This window comes from Panthera uncia, assembly GCF_023721935.1.
Source record: "Panthera uncia isolate 11264 chromosome B2 unlocalized genomic scaffold, Puncia_PCG_1.0 HiC_scaffold_24, whole genome shotgun sequence".
NCBI lineage: Eukaryota > Metazoa > Chordata > Mammalia > Carnivora > Felidae > Panthera > Panthera uncia.
In genome coordinates this window covers 103,991,741-104,015,367 of record NW_026057580.1, presented here as the reverse complement: position 1 = coordinate 104,015,367, position 23,627 = coordinate 103,991,741, and the positions used below count along the sequence as shown (strand labels likewise).

Sequence of the window (23,627 nt, the reverse complement as noted above, 5' to 3'; positions counted from 1 at the left end):
CTGGGGGTCTATCCTCAACGGGCCCATCTTCCTGGGGGTCTATCCTCAATGGGCCAATATTTCTGGGGGTCTATCCTCAATGGGCCCATCTTCCATTCACAAGTAATTGGAGTGTCTAGAAACATGTACAGTCTTGTGCTTGGTGCTCCCTAGGGTGGGCTCCCTACTGTGGCCACAACTGTTCTTTGATTTGTTCTGCTGAGTAGGACTCAGCCTAGCTAGGCCCCTGCTGTTCCCGCCCATGGCACCGTGTGGTCTGCTTTTGTAGCATGTCTCAGATTTGTAATCAATGATTAACGTGGCTGTCTGTCTGATGGCTGTCTCTCCACTTCGGGAAGTAGTGCCATGAAGGCAAGAGCCCTGGGGAGGCTTTACTCCTGGGTCTGCAGCATGGAGGACTGGGTGCGAAACCCAGTGGGCAGTCAATACATATTTGCTAAATAAATACCTGCCGACCGCCTCCACTGTCATTCATTGGTGTGTCAAGGGGGTGGCATTTGTCCAGCAAAGAGCTGAGGGGCAGACAGCGCAAGATGGTTCTGAGGCCAGTTTTCCAGAGTTAGAGCTTCACACAGCAGTGTGGACACCAAGTCAAAAGGTGACACAGTCAATTTTCAGCTGCTCACAAGGGCTTGGCCACATCAGACCTTGAACCACCTAGCAACGAACGCTGGACAGCAGCTAGTTTCTGTGAAATGTTCCTGGGCTTTCCTAGTCCCTCTTCTGGATCTCAATCCAGGCTGGACATAGGCCAACGGGAACTAAAAGAGAAACAAGGAACGCGCCTTCCTCCTCTTTATAGTCCAACCTACTGGACAAAAATGACTTCATTAGACTCCGCCTGAATTCTCTTCTGCCTGAGGGGCCATGTGAGCCGGACAAATTCAAGTTTACACAAGGAGAAAATGGCTGTGCCCTGGCGGGGTCACCCTATGAGACATTTTATTGTCCATTTCCTTCACTGACAAGAAAGGAAATGAAGGGAAATAAGGAACTTTCTGGATACTTCCAGATTGAGATTTCATTAGTCACTGAGGTACTGAAAAAATAGTACCTGAAAGTCAAACACAAATATGTTCAATTATCACTTTTTTTTTTTTAATGTTTATTTATTTTTGAGACAGAGAGAGACAGAGCATGAACGGGAGAGGGTCAGAGAGAGAGGGAGACACAGAATCGGAAACAGGCTCCAGGCTCTGAGCTGTCAGCAGAGAGCCCGACGCAGGGCTCGAACGCACAGACCGCGAGATCATGACCCGAGCTGAAGTCGGACGCCCAACCGACTGAGCCACCCAGGCGTCCCAATTATCACATTTTCAATATAACCCTATCCAAACTATATATAATCCAATATAACCCAACCCAATCAGTGACTTTTCACTGTATCATACTCAGGATTCTCTATACCACCATTCCATTATAAACAGTGCATATAAAACACGCCTGAAAATTCTGAGGCTTTCTTTATAAACCATAAGACTAGAGATACTCTTATAACATTAACTATGTAATAATAAGAATTTATAACATATAAGCTCTTTGTTTGTAATCATTATAATTTTAAGGTTTTGCGCCTTGAAGAACGTTAAAAATGAACTAAAAGAGAAACAAAGAACATGCCTTCCTCCTCAAAATTCAGCCACTGGAATTGGGTCAATTTAAATATTCTCTTTTTGAGATGAGTCGGTGGCTCAGTCAGTGAAGCAACCAACTTTGGCTCAGGTCACGATCTCATGGTTCGCGGGTTCCAGCCCCGTGTCGGGCTCTGTGCTGACAGCTCAGAGCCTGGAGCCCGCTTCGGATTCTGTGTCTTCCTCTTTCTCTCCCCCTCCCTGCTCGCTGTCTCCCTTTCTCTCAAAAATAAAGAAACATTAAAAAATTTTTAAAATAAATATAAAAAATAAATACTTAAAAAAAAAAAGTTTATTTTGAGAGAGAGAGTGAAAGCACAAGTAGGGGAGGGCAAGAGAGAGAGAGAGAGAGAGAGAGAGAAGAGAGAGAATCCCAAGCAGTCTCTGCGCTGTCAGGGCACAGCCTGATGCGGGTCTCAAACTCACCAACTGTGAGATCATGACCTGGGCCAAAGTGCGACGCTTAACTGCCTGAGCCACCTAGACACCCCAATTTAAATACTATTCTTATTCATTGTATCGGCTGAATGCAGTACCTATGCTCATTTCCGTTTTGCAAATAAAGTATTCCAAAATTGTATGAAGAGATTTTTATTGTTTTTCACAAATTCAAACAAAGAACAATATGCAATATTGGAAGTAGTTGAATCAACACGGCTTTTCCGGAAGGTAACGTGGATAGAAATGTGTATCATCATGGGAAATCTGCTTCTTCTTGGACTCTCCAGTTACAGATCTGGGAGTCTGTCCTAAGGACGTCATCAGACAAGGCACACAAATATGTGTGTATGTTCCTACAGCTTATGACAGCCCGACATCGTAAACACCCTACGTGGCCATTAACAGGGAACTGGCTGAACTGATTACACTACGTCCACAAGGTGAGATATCACACAGCCATTCCAAAATGATAATATAGATCTACCTTTATTAACATAAAAATATATCAATAGAAACTTATGGCTTAAAAAAACCCAGTTAAAGCTCTTAAATGTAATCCCTTTTGATTTAAAAATATGTATGCATAAAGCAATGAGATATAACCTTGAGCAAGTAACTGGACATTATATGCCTGCTTTTCCCATTTGCAAACCAGAGAGATGCGTAAACGTGTGTAACGAGCTAAAGATACAAGGCGTTCAAACCACAGCCATGGTTAACCTCCCATCTCTCCAGTACTGGTTATAGTACAGAAGTACACAGAGGAAACGTGAGAGGACTTCCTTACTGCGCCCCTCATTCTCAACCCTCTTTACAGAAGTAATTCATGTCAGAGGTCGGTGTAATCTTGCTAGCTTCCGTTCTTTATGTGTATATACATACATGAACATGAATGAATGAATGTCTTCCTATCTTTCAGAAGTTTCCTGAAATTATATGGCACTGGTTCTGGTTTTCCAGCATGTTGGAAATCGGTTCATGTGTGTGGGTTCCAGGATGCAGAAGAGTCTGGGGGGTGGAGGGGGGAAGGTGCACGGGCTTAGCCGGTCTTGATTCAATCCGCATATTAGCTATTTAATTCAAAATATTTCAAACGGCCCAAAAGACTATTAAGTATGACAGCTGAATACTGCAGTAAAAGTGATTATTTTTTCCCTAATAAAAATCTGACAATGTAAAGGCCATAAATCTAACACCATCTTAAAATATAAAGTTTATTATATGCAAAAAAACAAAACCCCACACAAAAAACGAAAAAGGCTTGCCGGGCCTGAGAAATTGCAGAACGATTTCGTGTTCCCCAAGCATCCCTCTCCACACTGGAGATCTAATAAAATGAAGATAAACATCGTAATTCACCTTCAACACCTTCTGCACTTGGGCAGTAAGACACTGTCCTCAAAAACACTTCAGGCTATGAAACCAAATAACGAAGGTGTTTATCCTTTGGTTTCCGAAACTTGAGTCATGTGTTTGGGATTTTCTTTTCGTCAGTTGTTATGCGGATGTCGCATTAATTTGGCAGATTTGCCGCAAAATATGTAAAAATTTATCTTCAAGGGACACCCTGAGTGGCTCTTCCCGGGATGATAAACAACTACAATGACACAGAAAAAGGCTGGTAAGAAAATACCGGGGGCCTTTCCATCTCCTGATTCTCTCCGGGTCCTGCTGAGGAAGCAACGCCTTGAAAGGATGAGAACCCCCCAGGCCACAGCAGGCGGCGGACCGAGAAGAGAAAAGCAGAGAACCAGCTTCTGGGTCAGTGTAAACCAACCTAGGAAGAACAGAGCCGGTCCCGCGGAGAAACGCCACGTACCTGCCGGGAATACCCCTTCTCTGTGTGCGCCTGCCCGATCGTCATTTTTCGTAGAAATCGGTCATTTGTGTCCAATACTGAAAAAGAAAAAAAAGCATATTCAATCAACAAGGAGGGACTGGCTGCCCCGTGTGTGTCTGGAGCTATTGTGAGTGCCAAGGGAGCAGCGGGGAGCAAGAGACAGCTTGACCTCCCGGTGGGTAGACACAGGGAAGGATCGGGTAAACCAGAAAATACCAGCCGGTGGTAAGCGCCTTCAGAAGAAAACAGAGATGGCGTGATAGAGTGTGTCAGGGGGTTGGTGAGGGTGGGGTGCCAGTTTTCGACCAGCCAGTAAAGGAAAAGCATTTCTGAAGTGGCCACATTTTACACCGAAACCGACATCACCAGAAGCGGCCAATTAAGTCTCTGAAAGGGTTAAGCGCTGACCCACCCTGTGACCCAGCAACTGCACTCCTAGGGATACAAGCAACCGAACCCGAAGCAGGGACCTGAACACATATTTGCGCACCCACGCGCACCGCAGCACGTTAGGAAACGTGAAGATTAAAAACCGACACACAAGACAGAGACCAGAAAGGAATCCTGAGGATTCCTGGCCTCTAAATAATATAGAACTAAAGGTGGAATGAGAAACCCATTTATTCACTCCAGGAATATTTACTCGGCCAGTTTTGTGCCAGGTGCCGTCCCGGGATGCAAAGATGAACAAGACATCAATCTCTGATCGGGGGATCGGGGGCTTTTACGGGCACAGGGGAGAAGAGGAGGGTACGAGCGAGTGTGGGTCCGAAGGGTCCCTTTAGCACTACCGTAGTAGGTCTTGAAGAACATCCAGAGGGTGCCTAACTTACTTATAATATAATTCTAGCACCACCAACAGTTGGCTCCCGTTCTGGGTGGTACAAGGCGCAGGGCCACTATTTTGCCTTCGGCAGAACAACCGTCACGATTCCCTGCGAGGCTGTTGGGACAGCGTCGGGAACCAACAAGCTGATGTTGCTTCACTGTGGATAACTGAGGCGCGCAGGACCTTGGTCTAATGGCCAGGAGATGGACGAACCAACGAGACAGGGAGAAGGGAAGATTGTAGGCCCCAGGTGAGGTTGGCGTGGGGGACGATGATCAGAGAGGCAAGGGCTCCCGCTGCTCTAGGAACCACAAAGTGGCTCGATGCTTACTGCTGCTTCTGTTGATGTTAATTGTTTCTGGAATAGCCTGTTGGCTCTGGTCCGGTCCTGTTGCCAGGCAATGAGGCCTATAAGCCTCTGATGTGAGGCACAGGATCAAAGACCTACCACTTACACTTCTTATGGTGAGCGCAAAGGGAAGGGCTGGCCATGAAATCCGCGACGTTCATATAGTCTGCAAAGAGTGTTCAGCCCCGTGTGGTCCCTGAGTGTCCCTCTCTAGTTCTCAAATCATATGAGGACCTAAGCTCATCACCAGGGTTGTGCTATTTCTAGGTCAAATCCTATATTGCCTTATAAAAAAACAAAACAAAACAAAACAAAACAAAACGCTATATAAAATGTCCCCAAGTCATTTGATAAAGAGTTCCATTTTTTTTATATTAATTCATGAGAATAAGAGTCAAACTACTCAGCAAATGTCATTCTAGACTCCTTCAACCCAGGTGGCTTACCTATATCGATAATATTTTCTTCACTTTAGTGCCAGGAACAATAATATAATTCTAGTATTTATCTGGAATAATTTTTTAAAGTCGTCACTTCCATTATTAAAAAAAAAGTTATCAGGCTTCCCAATAAAATGTTGATAATATTCATATCCATTATTAAAACTGCTGTTGGTCTGTTAAATAATAAATTATGGTTCATCTACAAAGGAATATCCTAGGTCCATTTAAAATTACCATTACAACAAAGAGCTAACTAAATGGAACATGCTACTTACGATACAAATGAAGCTGGTGGGAGGGGGCACCCAGGTGGCTCAGGTGGTTAAGTGTCCGACTCTCGGTTTTGGCCCAGGTCATGATCTCACGATTCATGAGATCGAGCCCCAAGCGGGGCTCCATCCTGACAGCACGGACACTACTTGGGATTCTCTTTCGCCCTCTCTCTCCGCCCCTCTGCCCCACCCCCACCGCACGCATGCATGCACATTCTCTCTCTCAAAATAAATAAGTAAACTCAAATAAATAAGACAGTAGGATCTAAAACCTACACACCTAAGTTAGAGTTATACACAAAATCCAGATGCACAAAAAACCTGAACAGTATTGTTATTAGCATGGCAAGATGTTTCTTTCTTTCCAGACATCTCCGAAATCTTGATCATGTTATTGGTTTTATTAATAAAAATTTTTTTGAATTTCCGAAACGATGTTACTCTCCTTTAGTTTGGGAGACAAAGACACAGAAAGCTACATCACACAACCATTCCCTATGGATTACTTTTGGGTGGTGCTGTAGGGTTTGCAAACCACTCTCATTCTGCAGTGGAGCCGCGCAAGGCAGACGCCGGTATTATTACTCCATTTTACAGAGAAGAAAACCGAGGAAGTCATTTGCTAATGGTTGCACGGCTCATAAATGGTGAAGCCAAGACTCAGTTTCTGGTCTTTTTCTCTCCACCTCACGGTTTGTGGGAAAACACGACACTGTTAATGAACTGGCTGAATGGATTCCCAGAAGAGAAGCTTTGGGAAGGGTCTAGGCAAGGAGATGGGTTGGGGATGGCCGGCCAAGGACGGGCAGAAGGAAGAGGCTGTCTCGAAAGCAGACAGGGAGCAAAAGCGTATGGGGCCACACTGTGATAGTGCTTCAGGCCGAGCGGCGTGATGGCAATTGTACCCAAACAGGATTTTATCACACACCACGGGGGCTTCTGAGTCAGGAAGGGACAGAACTACTCTACACTATGAGCCTACTGAACTGGGAGAAAGAAGTTGACGCAAGCACGTTTATTAAAAGGCGCTTGCGATCGATCAGGCATCTGATAAAAATGTTCTGGAAGTGGGAAGGAATGAGGAAAGTGAGCGGGCAGGTCTGAGAAGAACACACAGCAGGACCGGGAATACGGACCAACTCACCCTTCCGAGACACCTTGGGGATCATCACCCGGTACTACCACAGAGGAGAAAAACGAGGAAATTTTCCTTGGCCATGTGTTAGGGGGAGCGGATGGGGTAGAGCCAGTCATGAAGGAGCATGACGCTTCCTCCTGAACAGAAGGCGAGGGTGACGATGGGGAAGTAAGAGGGCTTGGGACAAACAGAGGGATCCCAGAACACGAGCTGGGAGGACAAGGGGAGGAAAGGAAACCACGTGCTCGTGGAAGTGGGTTACGAGCCTCAGCTGGAGCAGACCTCATCCCCGACCCCACAAACGGCACGAACCTCGCTGCCACGTGATGGTGGAGGGCTCGATGTTGAGACGGGCGAATTTACTCATTTCCTCCTCCGTCAGCGTACTTGGATCAGTCTTATTTATTCCCAGTTTCTAATGATGAAGACGAAAAACGACGTGATCAACTTTGGAAGGAATAGAAGGCAAAACGTAGGGGCACCTGGGTGGCTCAGTCAATTAAGTGTCCAGCTCTAGATTTCAGCTCAGGGCGTGATCTCAAGGGAGCTGTCAGCACAGAGCCTGACGTGGGGCTTGGACTCACTGCGAGATCATGGCCTGAGCCGAAGTCGGATGCTTAACCGACTAAGTCACCCAGGCACCCCAAGGGGGTGAATTTTTAAAATCGATTATTACCAACCAATGCCTGTAACTTATACCACAAGTTAGCTTTTAGTCTCTGAATAGAGCAAGGGGGAATCCATGGGATTCCCAGGACAGCAGCAAATAGCACCAGGAAATAAATGATAAGACGGATAAGAGTTAAGATTACTTCCACTCGCACGACCGCAGCATCTTGCTGCAACAAAAACTGATAGAGATACATTTACAGAAGCCAGAACTTATTTCCTAGAAATCCAAGAATATAAGAGAAGGACTCTTGGAAATTTGATCTGTCAGTTGACTACGGTGCTCCACACCTACAAAGCAGTCCTCCCGGTTTACGGCCGAAGGAACAGAGACCTTCAAAGGGGAACTAATCTGTCCGCTTGCCCTTTGGTGTAGCCGTGTCTCAGGCTTCTCCTTCTATTCTCTCTCTGTTATATTGCTCTGTCTCTAGAGTTTAACGCCCCAAAGAGTGTCTGAAAACCCAAATCAAGTTCAAAATTGCTGGCTTGGACAATTTTTCTGATTTGTTTCTAGGACATTTTCTTGTTGAAGAGCCACCAACTGGAAACTTACTTTCAGCCGAGCAAGTTGAATGCTTGAAAACTCTCGAACACCATTCACTAAAGGAACGAGTCGATTATACAGCGCCTAAAAACACAAAACAAAAATAAAGCCCCACAAAAGTGTAAGGGCCAGCTAGGAACTTGGATAATTCACAGGATATGACAAAGCTCATTACATTTATAACCAAATTGTTTAGATTAGAGACCCTATTAAAATTCTTGGCTGATATAAACAATGTAGCCTTAACTTCTATCATTTCAATAAATCTGACTAGATCTGAAATCATGCACATTGCAAAAATGTTGCATAAATATATATTTCTTGATCTCTACAGCCTTACAACCAGCAAATTAATATTTATCTGTACTTGGCTTCAAAAACGCACAAGGGAGTTACTTTAATTGGGAGGAAGTCAAGATCCTTGTAAACATGCCAGAAAGTCCCACGTTTATCCACGGTCCACGCCCATGAGGAAGTAGCACCTAGTGCTCTATCCCTGTCAGGTGTGTGTTTACCTCAGCTGCATGCACCTGAACTCCCAACAAGGAGGTCTAATCTCATTCACGGTACATCTAGAATGGCTGCATGTAACATTACAGTCAAAAAGCTATCTTTCCAATCGCCTTAGTACAGACTGGAGATTGACCTTTGGACAGAAGGAAGAGAACTGGTCTACCGATTACCTTCAAAACTGAAGTCCCATCTCAAAGAATACTTGCCTTAAAATTACAACTAACATAATTCACCCAACGGCTTGGCAGTGGTCATAAACTCATTTGAGAATCTGACCCAAGTAGGGATCCTCTCCCCAAGAAATAAGGATATATAGAACTCACGAAATTGTTAATACAATTTCAGTTTATTGGCCCCACAAAGTTTTCCCATGAACTCCTCAAGAATCCAGAAATCCCAGGACAAGAGGCCCAAAAAGGCCAACGAGAAAACTTCCTCACCTTGTCTGTTTGAGTGTTTTCATGCAAAATCCTTGTGTCAATAGCGGCGGCCAGCAGGTTATTGGCAGCAGTGATGGCGTGGATGTCCCCGGTCAAGTGAAGGTTGAACTATAAAAGAAATGAAAACCTCTTTCTACTTGTCTCAAACAGCCGTGGCAGTATTCAAGGACTTCCTGAACAAATAAAATATTGCACGAATTACACAGCCTTATAATGAGCTAAGTCTGTAAAACAACTTAAATAAAAAAGCTGTGAGATCATAACCTGAGCCGAAGTCGGATGCTTTTCGGACTGAGCCACCCAGGCGCCCTCTAAGGCACTTCGTATTTTTACCTCCCTTCCAGGAAAGTGTTACCAACATCTGCCTCCCAGTAATGTATAAAAGCGTGTTTCAATCCCTCACTGGTAAAATTTAGTATTATTACTATTTATTTTTTATTTTTATTTTTTTAATTTTTTTTTTTTAACGTTTTATTTATTTTTGAGACAGAGAGAGACAGAGCATGAACGGGGGAGGGGCAGAGAGAGAGAGGGAGACACAGAATCGGAAGCAGGCTCCAGGCTCTGAGCCATCAGCCCAGAGCCCGACGCGGGGCTCGAATTCACGGACCGCGAGATCGTGACCTGAGCTGAAGTCGGCCGCTCAACCGACTGAGCCACCCAGGCGCCCCAGTATTATGACTATTTAAAAAAAAAAATCCAGCTGTCAATTTGACAAGTAAAATAATTGCTAGTAGTTTTAATGTAGACTAATTTGATTATTAGTGAAAATAAACAATCAACGATTAGTCAACAGCTCTTTGCTGATGTTTGCATTGAATCCTTTCCCCATGTTACCATTGGCTCATGTTTGTCCTTCCTGATGCCTGTTCGGTATCCACTGGGAACACTGTTCCCAGGCCCCAGACAGGCCTCTCTTCTTTTTCTGACCACCACCCCCTTCACCACCACAGTTGCAGCCTCGCGGCCATGATTGCCCCCGTGATCCGCTTCAATCAATGACTCAAGAGTTGCTCAGCTCACGCTCCCTGATGTCCCCCCTTTTCTCACGCCCCACATCGAATTCTGCAAACTCAGCAAACACGGCTTACATCGTTGCCATGCTTTTCCCATCCTCACTGCCACCTCCCTGGCCCACGCCACCGCCTCTCCCCCGGGCTTCCTTACTGCACCCCTCGCATCCACTCTGAACTCCTAGCAGTGTGTTCTCCGCACAGAGTCCAGAGCGATTTTCATAAAACTCAATTTACATCATGTTATTACTGTGTCAAAATCCCCTCAATGGCAGACCGCGATATTCAAACAAGATCTAGGCCATGAAATTCAAAGCCTGAAAGAGCTGGCCCTGTGCCCATTTCTGTATTTCACTTCCTCTATCCCCACTGGCCCCTGACAACACGCTGGTGGCCTCCGGTTCCCCAAAGACCCCTCCCCGCCCCCGTACTGTCCCCCAAGCAGGTCACACTCTCCCCCCCATTCTGCACAACCCTGGCTCCCTCTCACCCTTCAAGACTCAGTATTTTCACTTTCCATTCTTCAACCCATCTGGAATTTATTCAAACATTTTCCCATGATTATTTCCTAAGTTTCTGTCGGTACGAGTTGTCTATTCATGCACTCAGTCAACAAACACGGTCTGAGGGTCGGGCATTGTGCTCAGAGCTGGGGATAGAGAGATGAAGGAGATACGGAAGGTCTTCGAATTCAAGGAACAAACTGCCTGATTGTTTTTGGCCTACTGAACGATCATAAGGCAGCTGAAACCATCATATGCCTTAAGTTCGCCCCACGTCTGAGCCACGCAGCTGATGCCATATGACAGCAGGACACCGATGCCCTTTGAGTATTTGCACAGGAATTCCTGAGCCATTCCCCTGGGCATGTTCCTTGTACGCTGTCCCCAACCTGGCCTCTTGGCTCTGGTTCTTCCTTGTGAATGTTACTCATCCCCCTTCAGATGTGAGGCTTGGGGCTATTTTTTCCAGCACTGTTCTCTTACACTATTCTCTCTCAGCCCACCCCCACTACTTGAAGAGTGTCCATATTCTCCCTTTAGCTTTCCTGACCCTCAGGCCTCCATAGGCAAACACCCTTCCGAATTCGTTCATCGAAATCAACGAACATTTCCTAGCGAGCCCCCAGTGCTGAGCGCTGTGCTCAGCGCTGGGGCCCGTGCCCTCTAAATCAGCACAGCCAACCAACCGGATGAGGGAAACAGCATGAAGGGATGTGAGGGGGGAGACGGAACCTAGAGATGGACAGGCTGGGCAGGGAGGGCAGAACAGGAAAGGAAGAACGCTCGAGGCTTGGGATCAAGAGTCTGCAGGGAGTCTGGTGGGGTGGGTGAGAGGGAGGCCAGCCTGTGGGGACAGGAGACAGCAAGGCTGGAAGGGACAGCAGGACCAGCACACGGGGACCTGCCATGCCACACCGCACAGGCGTGATGGAGTAAGAACTGAAATATGGGGCGCCTGGATGGCGCAGTCGGTTAAGCGTCCGACTTCAGCCAGGTCACGATCTCGCGGTCCGTGAGTTCGAGCCCCGCGTCAGGCTCTGGGCTGATGGCTCGGAGCCTGGAGCCTGTTTCCGATTCTGTGTCTCCCTCTCTCTCTGCCCCTCGTCCGTTCATGCTCTGTCTCTCTCTGTCCCAAAAATAAATAAAAAACGTTGAAAAAAAAAAAATTAAAATAAAAAAAAAAAGAACTGAAATACACTGAACAGGAAAGCAGTTGGCTCAGACTTGGGTTTTAGAAGATTTCTCAGGACCAGAACTAAGAGGCCAATGCAGAGAGTAGAAGTGATGAGACCCAGTCACAGTCAGATTCAGGGGACGAGGGGGTGGTTATGCGGGGGCAGGGGTTCTTGGAGAAATAAGAATGGTCACCTTTGACCTTCTGTGCCCATTTTTCTTTGGAACTATTTGATTTTCGAGTCTCCCTCTGCCCAAGTGAGGAGTCCAAGTCCTCCTGAATTGGGCACGATAACTGATGATCGATGGGGATAGGTCTCCACCCTCTTATGCAGAATGGAGCCACGTGGGTTTGGGATTCAGAATTTTTGGAAATGTGGAAAGAGTGCGATATACCTATAATGTTTTACTAAAACATCCAAAGCAGGGTCTAAGTCCGTATCCATTAATCAAAACCAGTATTTCTTGCAGCAAAATATGTGAATATTTACATCAAGTGGCATAGACATAAACAGCCCATAACACTCAACGTCAGGTTTTGCCACTGTAAGTGATGCAAACGTTTTTGGTTTTCAGAATCTTTAGGCCTTTGGACTGATAAAGGACTGTGGGCCTGTGTTGATGGGGCACAGAAAAAAGGCTGCAGGAAGGAGAAACAGTGACACATGACATATGTTTCGCTGAGATCTTACCTCCTCCATGGGGATGACCTGGGCATATCCGCCGCCCGCGGCCCCTCCTGAACAACAGAACAGACGCCGTTTGAAATCATTCAGCAAGTATAGCTACACAGGATGAACAGAGCCCCGGGGACACAGCTCCCCAAACCCGGCAGGAAGGCACGCACCCCCAAGATGAAACAGCAGGTAGTAAAGAAAACATCGACTGTCCATCAAAGCAGAACAAAAGGGGAAAAAGTTCCCACTTCACCCAACAATACAATTTAAGGACTTGAGTTTCCTGGTTAAACAAAAAAAAAAAAAAAAGTAAAAACAATACAGCAAATCTCATTAGAGCCAACATGAGATTATTTTATTCATGTTACTAGATCTATGTGGCTCTGTGTCATTTCACCTGCACATGCTTTGAATATCAAAAAAACCGCTCAAAAAAATCCACCTGGTGAACTCAGACCAATGCATTGTAAGATGCGGCCAAGAGATTTTAGATAACAGTATATAAAATTTGTCAGGCTGACTATCCCTCAAGGGAGTAACGTCACTACATTAAAAAGACTTCTCTTTCATAAAACAATAGTGATACCTTCCGTGTCCAGATCATCTTAGGGTGTACCCTGTTCTTTATCTGCTATGTCATTTGGTCCTCACGACAACTCCGTAAACCTAGCACTCTAGAACTTTTGCACTTTCACAGATGTGGCCCAGAGAGGTTACGACTGGCTGAAGGTCACACAGCAGCAAGAGACACAGCCACGAAGAAAACCGCAGCCTTCCTGCTACAAGTTTAGTGCTCGTTCCACCACAGAATGTATGACATTCTCTGAGTTATCAGTACTTAATGAGTTCGGAGTTATTAACATCTGTGACAGTGAGATAAATAGAATACCGCTAAAATCCACAAAGTGCCAAGAACGAACAGTAATTGCGGCAATAAATGCTATTGTAACGCGAGCTGAAGGATGACCTCATGATAAATCAGTGTGAGTGTGAAGGCTCCAGATGTCGGCCCAGCACAGCCAGACAGAAATTGCACCGCAGCTCTGTCCACAGCTGGTCAGTTTCCAGAGCTCTGCAGGCCCCCCAGCAACTCTCGCGAGATGAGGCAACGAGGGTCCAACTGAAAGGGTGTCTAACTGGCTGGAAAGACCTTTCTCTGTGGCAGGGGTGGATGATACAACAGCAATACGAATAAGAAGGTATTGATCAGGTGCAAGGCTTCCGCCCAAGGCTGGAGTCCTGAGCAAGGGCCCAGCAGCTGCTCCACGGAGCCAGGGCGATGGGCTTCTTGCGGAGCTCTGCCGAAACCCCCGCCGCAGCCCCCTCTGCAGGAGGACCGTCTCGGGAGGACCACCGCATACTGAGCGTGCAGGTGGGGTGTGCGTCGGGATGAAACGTCGGGATGAGACGTACCGGTCCCTCTGACAAGTTTTAACGCCACACCTGTTGCTAATGTTCTTTCAAAACTTTGCCCCCAATTTTGCTCTGCAAAATATACTGGTTGTTAAATCAAGTACCTTTCACGCCAAAAGTTGGTCCTTGAGAAGGCTGTCTGAGACACGCAAAGGAGTTGATGTTGAGGTGTGCCGTCAAAGCCTGTACAAGCCCAACTGTAACTGTACTTTTCCCTTCCCCGAGAGGGGTGGGTGTGATCCTGGTTTGGAAAAAGAAAGAGAGAGAGAGAAAAAAATTTAGTAATATTTCCTAGACCTATGCAAAATCAACCTAAGGTACTAGAACCAAATCAGAGCAGACAGGCAGAGAACACACCATTCCCAAATTCACTTAAAAATTCAATTTCCCGGGACTTTTACGGTCTACCCACATCACACAGGCCATGTTTAAGCTAAAGCCAAGAAACAGACACACCTTTACCAAGAGACCAAAAAAGAAAAGTTATTCGGCAGTGATAACATTAGCAGCTTCAAGAAATGGCATAGAATTGTCCATCAAATGGTTTAAATAATTAAGCTGATGTTGTTTCTTCTTAATGGGTGATGTGGCATTCATTCGTCTAGGGCCATTTACTGGGGGCACAGTGCAGGCACAAGGCCTGCTCGATGGTCCATGGCCAGACTCTGAGCATTGGAAGGCATCCCATCGTACCCTCTCATCCATCTTCTTTCAGATCTCAGGGCCCAGGGCTTGTCCCCACCATGTTGCAACACAGTGAGGGAGCCTCATTACCTCTGGGGTAGCCCATTCATTTCTGGATAGCTTTTTACGGTTAGAGAGTTTTTTGTCCTAAAGAAGAGATGTCTGCGTTCCTATAGCTCCTATCTCTTGGAGTCAGACACACTGAGCTTAATCCCTTCTCCTACAACAGCCCCTCAAGCATTGGGAAAGAATGAGTCCAACACTCCCCAGCACACAAAGGAGACCCCAAGTGCTCTGGAGGACCTCGTTGACCACCACACTCTATAAAAGCAAACATCACACATTAATTACGACCATCATGGCGTTAACTAAGAAGACAGGCGTGCATTACATTCCCAAATAAGGACCCATAAAACTGTTCCTTAGCACACTCTGACCATTGTTACAAGATTTAAAAACTGTCATGTTGGCTTGCGACATGGTCTCCGATGAGTTAGATGGTGCAGTCAGGGTCGTCCAGGATTCTCAACCACAACAAAACCGACAATAAGAGTTTTCTGACCTATAAAACCTAGTGATGTGACCACAAAGAAATAGAAATAAAGCCCTTAGATATATCATCGTCCCCAACTGCCTCAGACCACCACAGTGATACAATCAATCATTCTTTCAGCAAATGTTTATTAAGTACTATGTGCCAGACCACTAGATCCTGGGGACACAATGATTGACCAAGTTGGACTCCATCACTGCTCTCCCAGGGCTTACAACCGATGGAAGATATGGACAGACTGACCGGCAATTACAATTAAAGTGATAAACACATATGAAAGAAACAGGGCAATCAGACTGTGTTATGAGAGCACAAGGCAGGAGGATCTGATTACGTTTGGAGCATCAGGGAAGTCTTCATATGAGAAGTGACACCTAAGCTAAGACCCGGCAAATGAATAAACGGTAGCCAGATAAAGATGGAGGGTGGGCTTGGGGTCGTTAACATATGAGGTTCTATAAAGGGCGCCTGGCTGATGCAGTCGGTTGAGTGTCTGACTTCGGCTCAAGTCATGACCTCACAGTTCATGAGTTCGAGCCCCACGTCGGGCTCTGTGCTGACAGCTCACAGCCTGGAGCCTGCTTCGGATTCTGTGTCTCCCTTTCTCTCTGCCCCTCCCCCATTCATGCTCTGTCTCTGTCTCAAAAATAAATAAACATTAAAAAAATATTTAAATATGTGAGGTTCTGTGCTTTTACATTTATTAGGTTAATTTCTGTCCTTGATAAGGAAACTGAGGCACGAAGAGGTTCAGTAACTTGCCCAAGGCCAAACAGCAAGCAGTAAAGCCGGAAATCAAAACCCGCCACCTGACTTCGCCAAGTCATTTCTCCAGACAGAAACTGTAACTGTTGTTCACCACTAATTAGCAACTGAAAGCATGGGAGTGGGAAAGATCACAGTGAGAGGGAACACAGTACAAAGAGGGATAGGATGGAATCTTCTAGAACGTGTTCTCTGAAGGGATGGTCAGAAGAAAGCAAAAGGAAACAAAAGGAGCAGTAGGGAGAAATCTTGAGGATGAGGCAGGGCTGCGACAGGGGCGTCTCCAAAGGGAACCGGGGAAGTGCCCACGGAATCACAGGCCACAGAGACGCCCGACTCTGGGTGAGGGCTGAGAAGCCATCACCCCACGAAGCAACAGGGTCGCTGGCAGGGTGCACCGCCCCACACATGCTTGGTGACGTACGCCTCCCTCCACTCCTCAAGCCGCACGACGCCTGGTCAACATGAAGGCCCAGGTACGTGAAAGTGTTTCCACTTTGAGTCAACTTCCTATTGATGAGTACAAGAAAAAGAGTGGTTGGAAAGCCACAGGCATCACGGTCTTCGGACGGCCTGTAAAAAAAAGTATCAAACACAGGGTGGATTAAGTACAGTCCTCGTCGTCCACTGTTTGCAAAGGAATAGGTGGTCTACTTCGGTGTGTCACGTGAAGCATCACATTTTCGTCCCCCGGGATGTGCTAATATAGCTGTCGGAGACAGCCCGACGCAGACACGCCCAGAGATGACCTCCTCCAAACTTCGGCCGACCATCCAAGTCTTAATTAGAAACACAGGACGGCTTAGCATTCTGCCAACTGATACAATTCAGGAAAATCAAAAAGCAGGAAGTAGTTATTGGGAGCAATAAAAGGAGAGCCACAATAAACATTTTATTCCACCTCATTCCTACGTTGGATCTCAAACTTGGGTTGAACGGCTGTCCCAGTGTCCTTAGCTCTGACTCCAAAATTATCCAGTTGACTCAGAAGACAGTGAGCGCCAACTTAACCTAATTGCTGTTCTCCGGAAGAGCTTAGAGTTTATGGAGAGGGAACAATGCCTTTCGCTCATGCTCTTCCTCAACATCTCCCTGTAGCTCTATCCGCCCCCCTCTGTTTCCCACAGCATTTATTATGTATGTATCGCATCACTTTTCTGAGGGTCTTATAACAAGCTTCCTGACACGGCTGTCCTGCCTACCAGCCCACAAGCTTGCTGAGGCGAAGGACTATACCCATTCTCATTGCGTTTCTGTCACCTGTCCAGGCACAGTCGAGCAAAAAACGCTTGACAAAGCAAGGACATCTTTTCTTTAAAAAAAAAAAAAAAAAAAATTTTTTTTTAATGTTTATTATTTTTGAGAGAGAGACAGAGACAGAGAGCAAGCAGGGGAGGGGCAGAGAGAGAGGGAGACACAGAATCGGAAGCAGGATCCAGGCTCTGAGCCATCAGCCCAGAGCCCGACGCAGGGCTCAAACTCACAGACCGCGAGATCGTGACCTGAGCCGAAGACAGCCGCTCAACCAACTGAGCCACCCAGGCGCCCCAGCATGCACATCTTTTCTAAGACAAATATGTTTACTGTCAACTACAGTTAACGATTTATCAAAGCACTCCGTGACTTCGGATGTGTGAACACATCCTATGAGAAGTTTACCATTTGCTCCAAGGTCAAAGAGATTGCTTATGCAGAGAGGAGTGGCAAAACAGTGTGCAGTTCTCAAACTCTGGCATCGTGAACAGAATCACGTCATGAGCCATGGGTCTAACCTTGAACTCCAAAACTACATGCTCAAGCAGCATATGAATATATATCACTCATCCCGGGCATCTTCGTGACTGGGAAGTCGTTACAGGCTTTTTATTCCTGGCAACAAACTCTGTAGTCCACTGGGTTGTGTTTCCTATCACACCTGACTGACGGGAGTGAGCAGTTCAAAAAGGCCCAGTTGGTAGCGATCTCTTGTAAATACCTTTGTTTTATTCTGCAAGTTGTGCAAATAGCAGAAAAACTCACAGATGTTTAAATAGTGACCCAAGGTAGAAAACCAAAATCTTAGAAAAGCCAGGAAAGGTTATTTAACACTGACCAAAAGAATGGCTTGGAACATTAAAAAGAAAAAAAAAAAACCCAAACAGAAACAACAGATCAGATACTCGGCACTCTACAGAAAAGAAATAAAGTGATGTGAATGATTTTAATTGTTCTTTAATGTGAAACTCGGTCTGTTCACAGACCAATTTGGGCTTCTTTTTTAACTGCTCTTTCTGCCTGAGCAATTTAGAGAAGTTCTCAAAACTTCTGCGCAGAAATCGGGACAGGGCCAACGGAGACATATCTTGCACACACATTCAATGCCCTACAGCTGCACTCCAAGGCAAGTTCTCAAACAAATTCCTTTTCATTAGTGTAACTGGGAAAATATGTAAAACTCAAGAGCCCCTAAGATTCTTTTGGCGTATTTCCCCGAACGATTCCCAATACTTTTCATTTTGTCAGGCAAAGCAAATAAAGTGATGTGTAGGTGTAAATACCATGAGATGTGTAGCTGATGAAATACAGATGATTCTGACGGAGTAAGAAATCCTCAAGTTAGAAGAACAGCTTTTAAAATGAAGTAATCTGTTCTGCATTTGGGTTATTAACAGAAGATTTTCTTTTAATCCTGTTGTTTTATATTTTAATTCTAGCGTTGACACGCTTAAATCACATTTAGACATAAATTCGAAAGTACAACAACAAATGTATTATTTAGGTTTCTTGAAAAACGACTTGGGTACCTGCATTCTTCTAAAGCACGGGAAAAGACTCATGTTACAGTATTCGGAAATAAAAGTAGGACACAGAATGGTATTTATAGCATGATCTCAATGTGTAAAAAGGATGGATACAGAGAGAAAATCCTGGAAGGAAATATAAAAAATTTTAACACCTCTCAGTAATGAGAGACTTCGTTTTCTCCTTTTTGTTTTTCATGATGTTAAATTTTTATATTGTAAGCCAGTATTATTTCCAGAATAGAGAAATCCTTCAGAAAAAGTAAATAACTCATTTATTGGAGAGGTCCTCTTTTAAGATTTTATTTTTAAGTAATTTCTATACCCATGGGGGCTTAAATTCACAACCCCAAGGCCAAGAGTTGCAGGCTCTACTGACTGAGCCAGCCAGGTACCTGGGAGGGGTCCTTTATATTTCTAAAGATATAGCAATAAACAGCATGTTTGATAATCGTCACTTTCCATTAACTGACGTGACCAAAAGCAAAACTAGGGAGGCGACTGTATTTCAAATGAACTTTTCATTTTACATTGTAAGTAAAATGATTGCCTGGTATTTTACAACCGGTCTCAAAGATCCAGCTATTAAAAGGTGCGAAAACAGAAGCAGTTTACACACTTAAAAAATATGCCATCTGCTGTGTGGGTGGGGGGACACAGTGTGGTATACAGATTTTCCAAAAACCTTCAGGCTTTCCTTACGGATGCAGGTATGTCTCAAAATCCTACCCTCACAGCATTTCCGCCCCCTCAGTGGAGTTGAAAGGAACACACTTTAGTTTTTGTTGATTCACAGATCGTTGTTTTGTAAGGAACATAGAGCCACTGTTTCAGGAAAAGAGCTGTTTATCTCTTGGGGTTAAATCTGTACTTGAGAATTCAGGTTTAATTTCACTTCTATCGACACTATGACAACCTGGCTCAATCTGGCTCTTCAGCTCAGATGCACGTACAAATGCTGGCAAAGAGACAGCGTCGGGACAAGAACCAATGTTCTACGTGCCTGGACCAATGCACAGCTTTAACCCTAGGGAGCGGTGCTAACCAGCACTCTCTAGCATGTGGCTGGAGGCGGGCCTAGACCCTGTGACTTCAAGAAGGCAATCTGATAACAATACCATGAGGGCTTTTGTTTTAGAAGTTCAATTCTGTGCTCCCAGCAAAGGGCAGAGCCACGTGTAGACTGGTGTTTTTATTTCTAGAATCGCCAAGCCCCCAAGAGAGTAAATCGCAGCCACTCCACATGACAAATTACGGCTTGATTCTTCCTTGATAAACTGAGAGCCCATCCTCCTCACTTTTCCTTAAATCCTCCCACCTGAAGCAAGGAGAGAAAACTATCAAACCCACCTACCAAGATCACTTAGAGACTAGAAAGAGGGAAGCAAATTTATGGATAAAATACGAAATCTGCTTTTGAAGCTCTGAATGCCCAAGAGTTGATTTATATCTGTAAATAAACTTGCATCTAGCACATTCCAGAAGAGCAACACTGACCCCATGTGTGCTCCAAACCCTGGGACCCAAGAACTCCCAAACAGCCCCCCAAGTCAGCTGAAAGGTCCCCCTTTTACGGATCTGGCCCAGAGCGCGTAGGTGAGGCCAACCTTTCCTCTCAGCACGGAGCACCCGTGCAGCCCCGTTACAGAGGCATCAGAGGTGGGGTCCTAGGTTGGGAAGGACCCTGGCAGGATTGGGAGTCCGATGGTAGTGAACCTGGAAGCCTGTGGGAGGTTTAAGCCACAGGCAAATGAGATGCTGCAGCCACTGAGTGACTCTGACAGCCCTAGATGGAGACAAGCGATTACAAAGGAGCTGGAGAGGGAGGAGAGAGAAGGGGGGAGGGAAAGAAATATGAAGAAATGATTCGACCACTAAAGAGGTGACATTACGGATGACTGTAGTTTAATCTTTACTTGTAGGTTTATAATTTTTTAATTTATTTTGAGAGAGAGAGAGAGCGCACACGTGCGCACACGAGTGGGCAGGGAAGGGGCAGAGAGAGAGAGAGAGAGAGAGAGGGGGAGAGAGAGAATCGCAAGCAGTATCTGCACTGTTGGTGCAGAGCCTGATACGGGGCCTGAACCCACAAACCGTGAGATCACGACCCGAGCCAAAGTCAAGAGTCGGGCACTTAACCGACTGAGCCGCCCAGGTGCCCCTCTTTATTTGCAGTTTTAAAATACTCAGTTTAAAGCCCCTAGGGATTTTTCCTAAGGAGAGCACCGGACAAATGCACAAATATGCATGCCCAAGGCTGTTCCTTTTAGCACTGTTCACAATGGCCAAAAATGGAAGGCAATGTAAGTGCCCATCAACAGAGAGCCGGTTAAATAAATTGTGGAACGTCTCTACGGTATTTTCAAATCATTTTTTGGCCTCGATTTACTTGAAGAATAAGAAACATGCTCAAGTGTCAGCCACCGAGCCACCCCGGGCTGCACAGTGTTGGGAAGATGCGTGAAATGGAATCCTCCCTCATCCCAGGCATTTTCACTGCCCCTCCCCCCCGTGGAATGTTCTGCACTCATGCAAAATGGTAATAGCTCTGTACCGTCTTGCATGGAGTGAGCTAGGCACGCAACATGTCGCTGACGAATCAGGCTGCTTACAGGACAGCACGTGTCAGCTGATGTCGTTTATGAGAGACTGTGGGACAAGATGGTCTCACATGTTAACAGCCCTTTCCTCTGGCTGATGGGATTTGGGATGCGATAGTTTCTTGTTTATACTTTTTGGTATTTTGGAAAAGTTTAACGAGCATGCGTGACTTGTAATAACCAGAAAAAGGAATAAGCTGCTTACGTTAATAATAAAATATGTAAAAATGAAGTTCACCAAGAGTGAAGTCCGGTTGTCGGAAATGTCTCTGCCTGTTAATAAACAGGTTTTTGTGCCTTAAGGCTTGGCCTATATATCATTAATAAGTCACTGCAATGAAATTTCAAGACAACAAAGGAATTTATATGGTCTCTTGATGTTCCCTCAGGTCACATTGAAAAAATATTTGAAATCCCTTGTTTTCTATCATTTTTCAGCTAGTGAGTGTATTTCTTTTTTTAAAAAGAGGGAAAATAAACACCCCTTTACATAAAACTATGCATTTGTCTTTTATAAAATGACCAACACAAATGAAAATGGCCCTATATTAATTTTGCAATGCAGGAAAAGAGAACTAATGAACTTTTATAATACAAATACATAAATAGTAAGGATATTAACAAGAAAATAATAGCTTGCACAATTATCTGTACATTTTCCATTAAAATGTTATTTCTGAGTAGAACATAAAGACCCCTACGCAGTTCAAGATACTTTACCTTTAAATCTTATTTTGACTTTTATCATGAAAAATCCAAGGATGATCAAAACACAATATGAGGAACAAAAAACAAAAGGCTGGATTAGAAACGCATTACACTTTCTATTTTGTGGAGCAGACTGAATTGTTTTGCACTGAAAATGAAAACTTACCTCATGTCAAATGAAGGAATGCCAAGTGAAATGGACAAAAATGTCAAGTTTGAGAAGAGGACGGATTTGAGGGGGTGTGATGACAGATACAAATAGGGAAGAGAGTTTTAGAAACATGCTGTCTTGGTAAAATAGATTTTAAAAGTAGCCTTACCCAGCTACTAAAACGTATTTTCCATCTGCTTGATCCTTTAACCTTTCCAGCAGGGACAAACGTACTTTGGCTTTGCTTCTGCCATAGACTTCAATTTCATCTGCAAGCAATCCTATCTCCTTGGCAAGGACATCCACGGCTTTTGGAGTCTGTGCTCTTGAAATCTCAAGATCACTAGCGGGGGAAAACACAGAAAAGGCGAGAGTCTCCTCAGGTTAGGTGGTCACCACTGGAGGGAAAACAGCCATACGCCACGCCAAGGATTCGATCAAAGCGATTGCCTTGTGGTCCTCTCTCCCAAGCGGCATTAAACACAACTGCTAATAGCTAATGTGCGTGAGAAAATGTACATTTCCTTGGAGAAGCAACTTTTCAAAACTCACGAAGATCCTAGAATTCTGCCCAGGTACAAAGATAACCCCTGTACTCTGGGAATAAAGAAGTGTGAATTACAGTAAGTCCAAAGGCTTCCTTTATGCACGAATCCTTTGTACAGTGAAGTGCTTTCTGTGGACCATCATTGCGTTCATCACCCGTGAAGAGATGGGTTATTGCATAATGCTCTTGCTGGGCTTGCCCCACGTGTCTCTTGGCTATTCAAAAACGTGGAAATGCTATTTTGTTTTATCTGGGTCCATACTTTCTCTCTCTTTTTCCTACTGCAAGTCCAAAATTGTATTTCAAAGTATTTTATTAATTGCATAACCGTCAGTAAAAGGACCTGGTGCTTGAAACTCAACTTCAGACACAGGACATTTTAGGACCTCCGAGTGTCACTGGGCAAATAATTTACCCTATTCTACCAGCAGGATGAGAGCACGGCTGTTCACCTTACTGGAATGCTAGAAGATGAGCACGTGCTGGACTTCTCAGAGAATCTTTTGGGGTTCCCGAGCTCAGCGATTTGTTTTAATGGGGGTTCGGGCCATCTGTCTGCCAGGCTGACCATCTGTTTGAGAGTCAGACGTGGCTGGCAAAAGACAGGCTTGGGAGACCATGCCTGAGACTCAGTGGGTCATAAGGGTTGACACTTAGAAGACAGCAGCGCCCTCACTCACCCTGGAGCTCTTCTTCTGGAGGCACAGCCGTGTCCCCTGGCAGGCAGCCCCCTGCTCTGACTTTTCTTTCCCTTGCTCCCGCTAACGATGGACTCTAAGCCCTCACATTACTCTATATTCCCCTCCACGACCCCATGGAAGACTGACGTCGGTGCAAGAGGTAAACAGTAAACCCACGTCCAATCTAGACCTCTCTGAAGTGCACTACAGCAGCTCAGAGAGGGACAGGGGGCCTCTGCCCACATACACGCTGAGCTCTGTGCTTCCAGAC

The 23,627-nt window shown here is 45.3% G+C and overlaps 1 protein-coding gene across 1 annotated transcript in view; it reads right to left on the bottom strand.

Annotated features, from left to right (window-relative positions):
• Window positions 1-23,627, bottom strand: part of MTHFD1L (methylenetetrahydrofolate dehydrogenase (NADP+ dependent) 1 like) — a 185,927-nt gene that overhangs the window by 121,519 nt on the left and 40,781 nt on the right. Inside the window, exons 11-17 of the mRNA XM_049653057.1 lie at window positions 22,299-22,472; window positions 13,993-14,129; window positions 12,491-12,537; window positions 9,110-9,217; window positions 8,166-8,240; window positions 7,256-7,358; window positions 3,892-3,968 (exon numbers count right to left, since the gene is read on the bottom strand). Of these exons, the coding sequence (XP_049509014.1) occupies window positions 3,892-3,968; window positions 7,256-7,358; window positions 8,166-8,240; window positions 9,110-9,217; window positions 12,491-12,537; window positions 13,993-14,129; window positions 22,299-22,472 (721 nt within the window). The remainder of the gene's footprint in view (window positions 1-3,891; window positions 3,969-7,255; window positions 7,359-8,165; window positions 8,241-9,109; window positions 9,218-12,490; window positions 12,538-13,992; window positions 14,130-22,298; window positions 22,473-23,627) is intronic.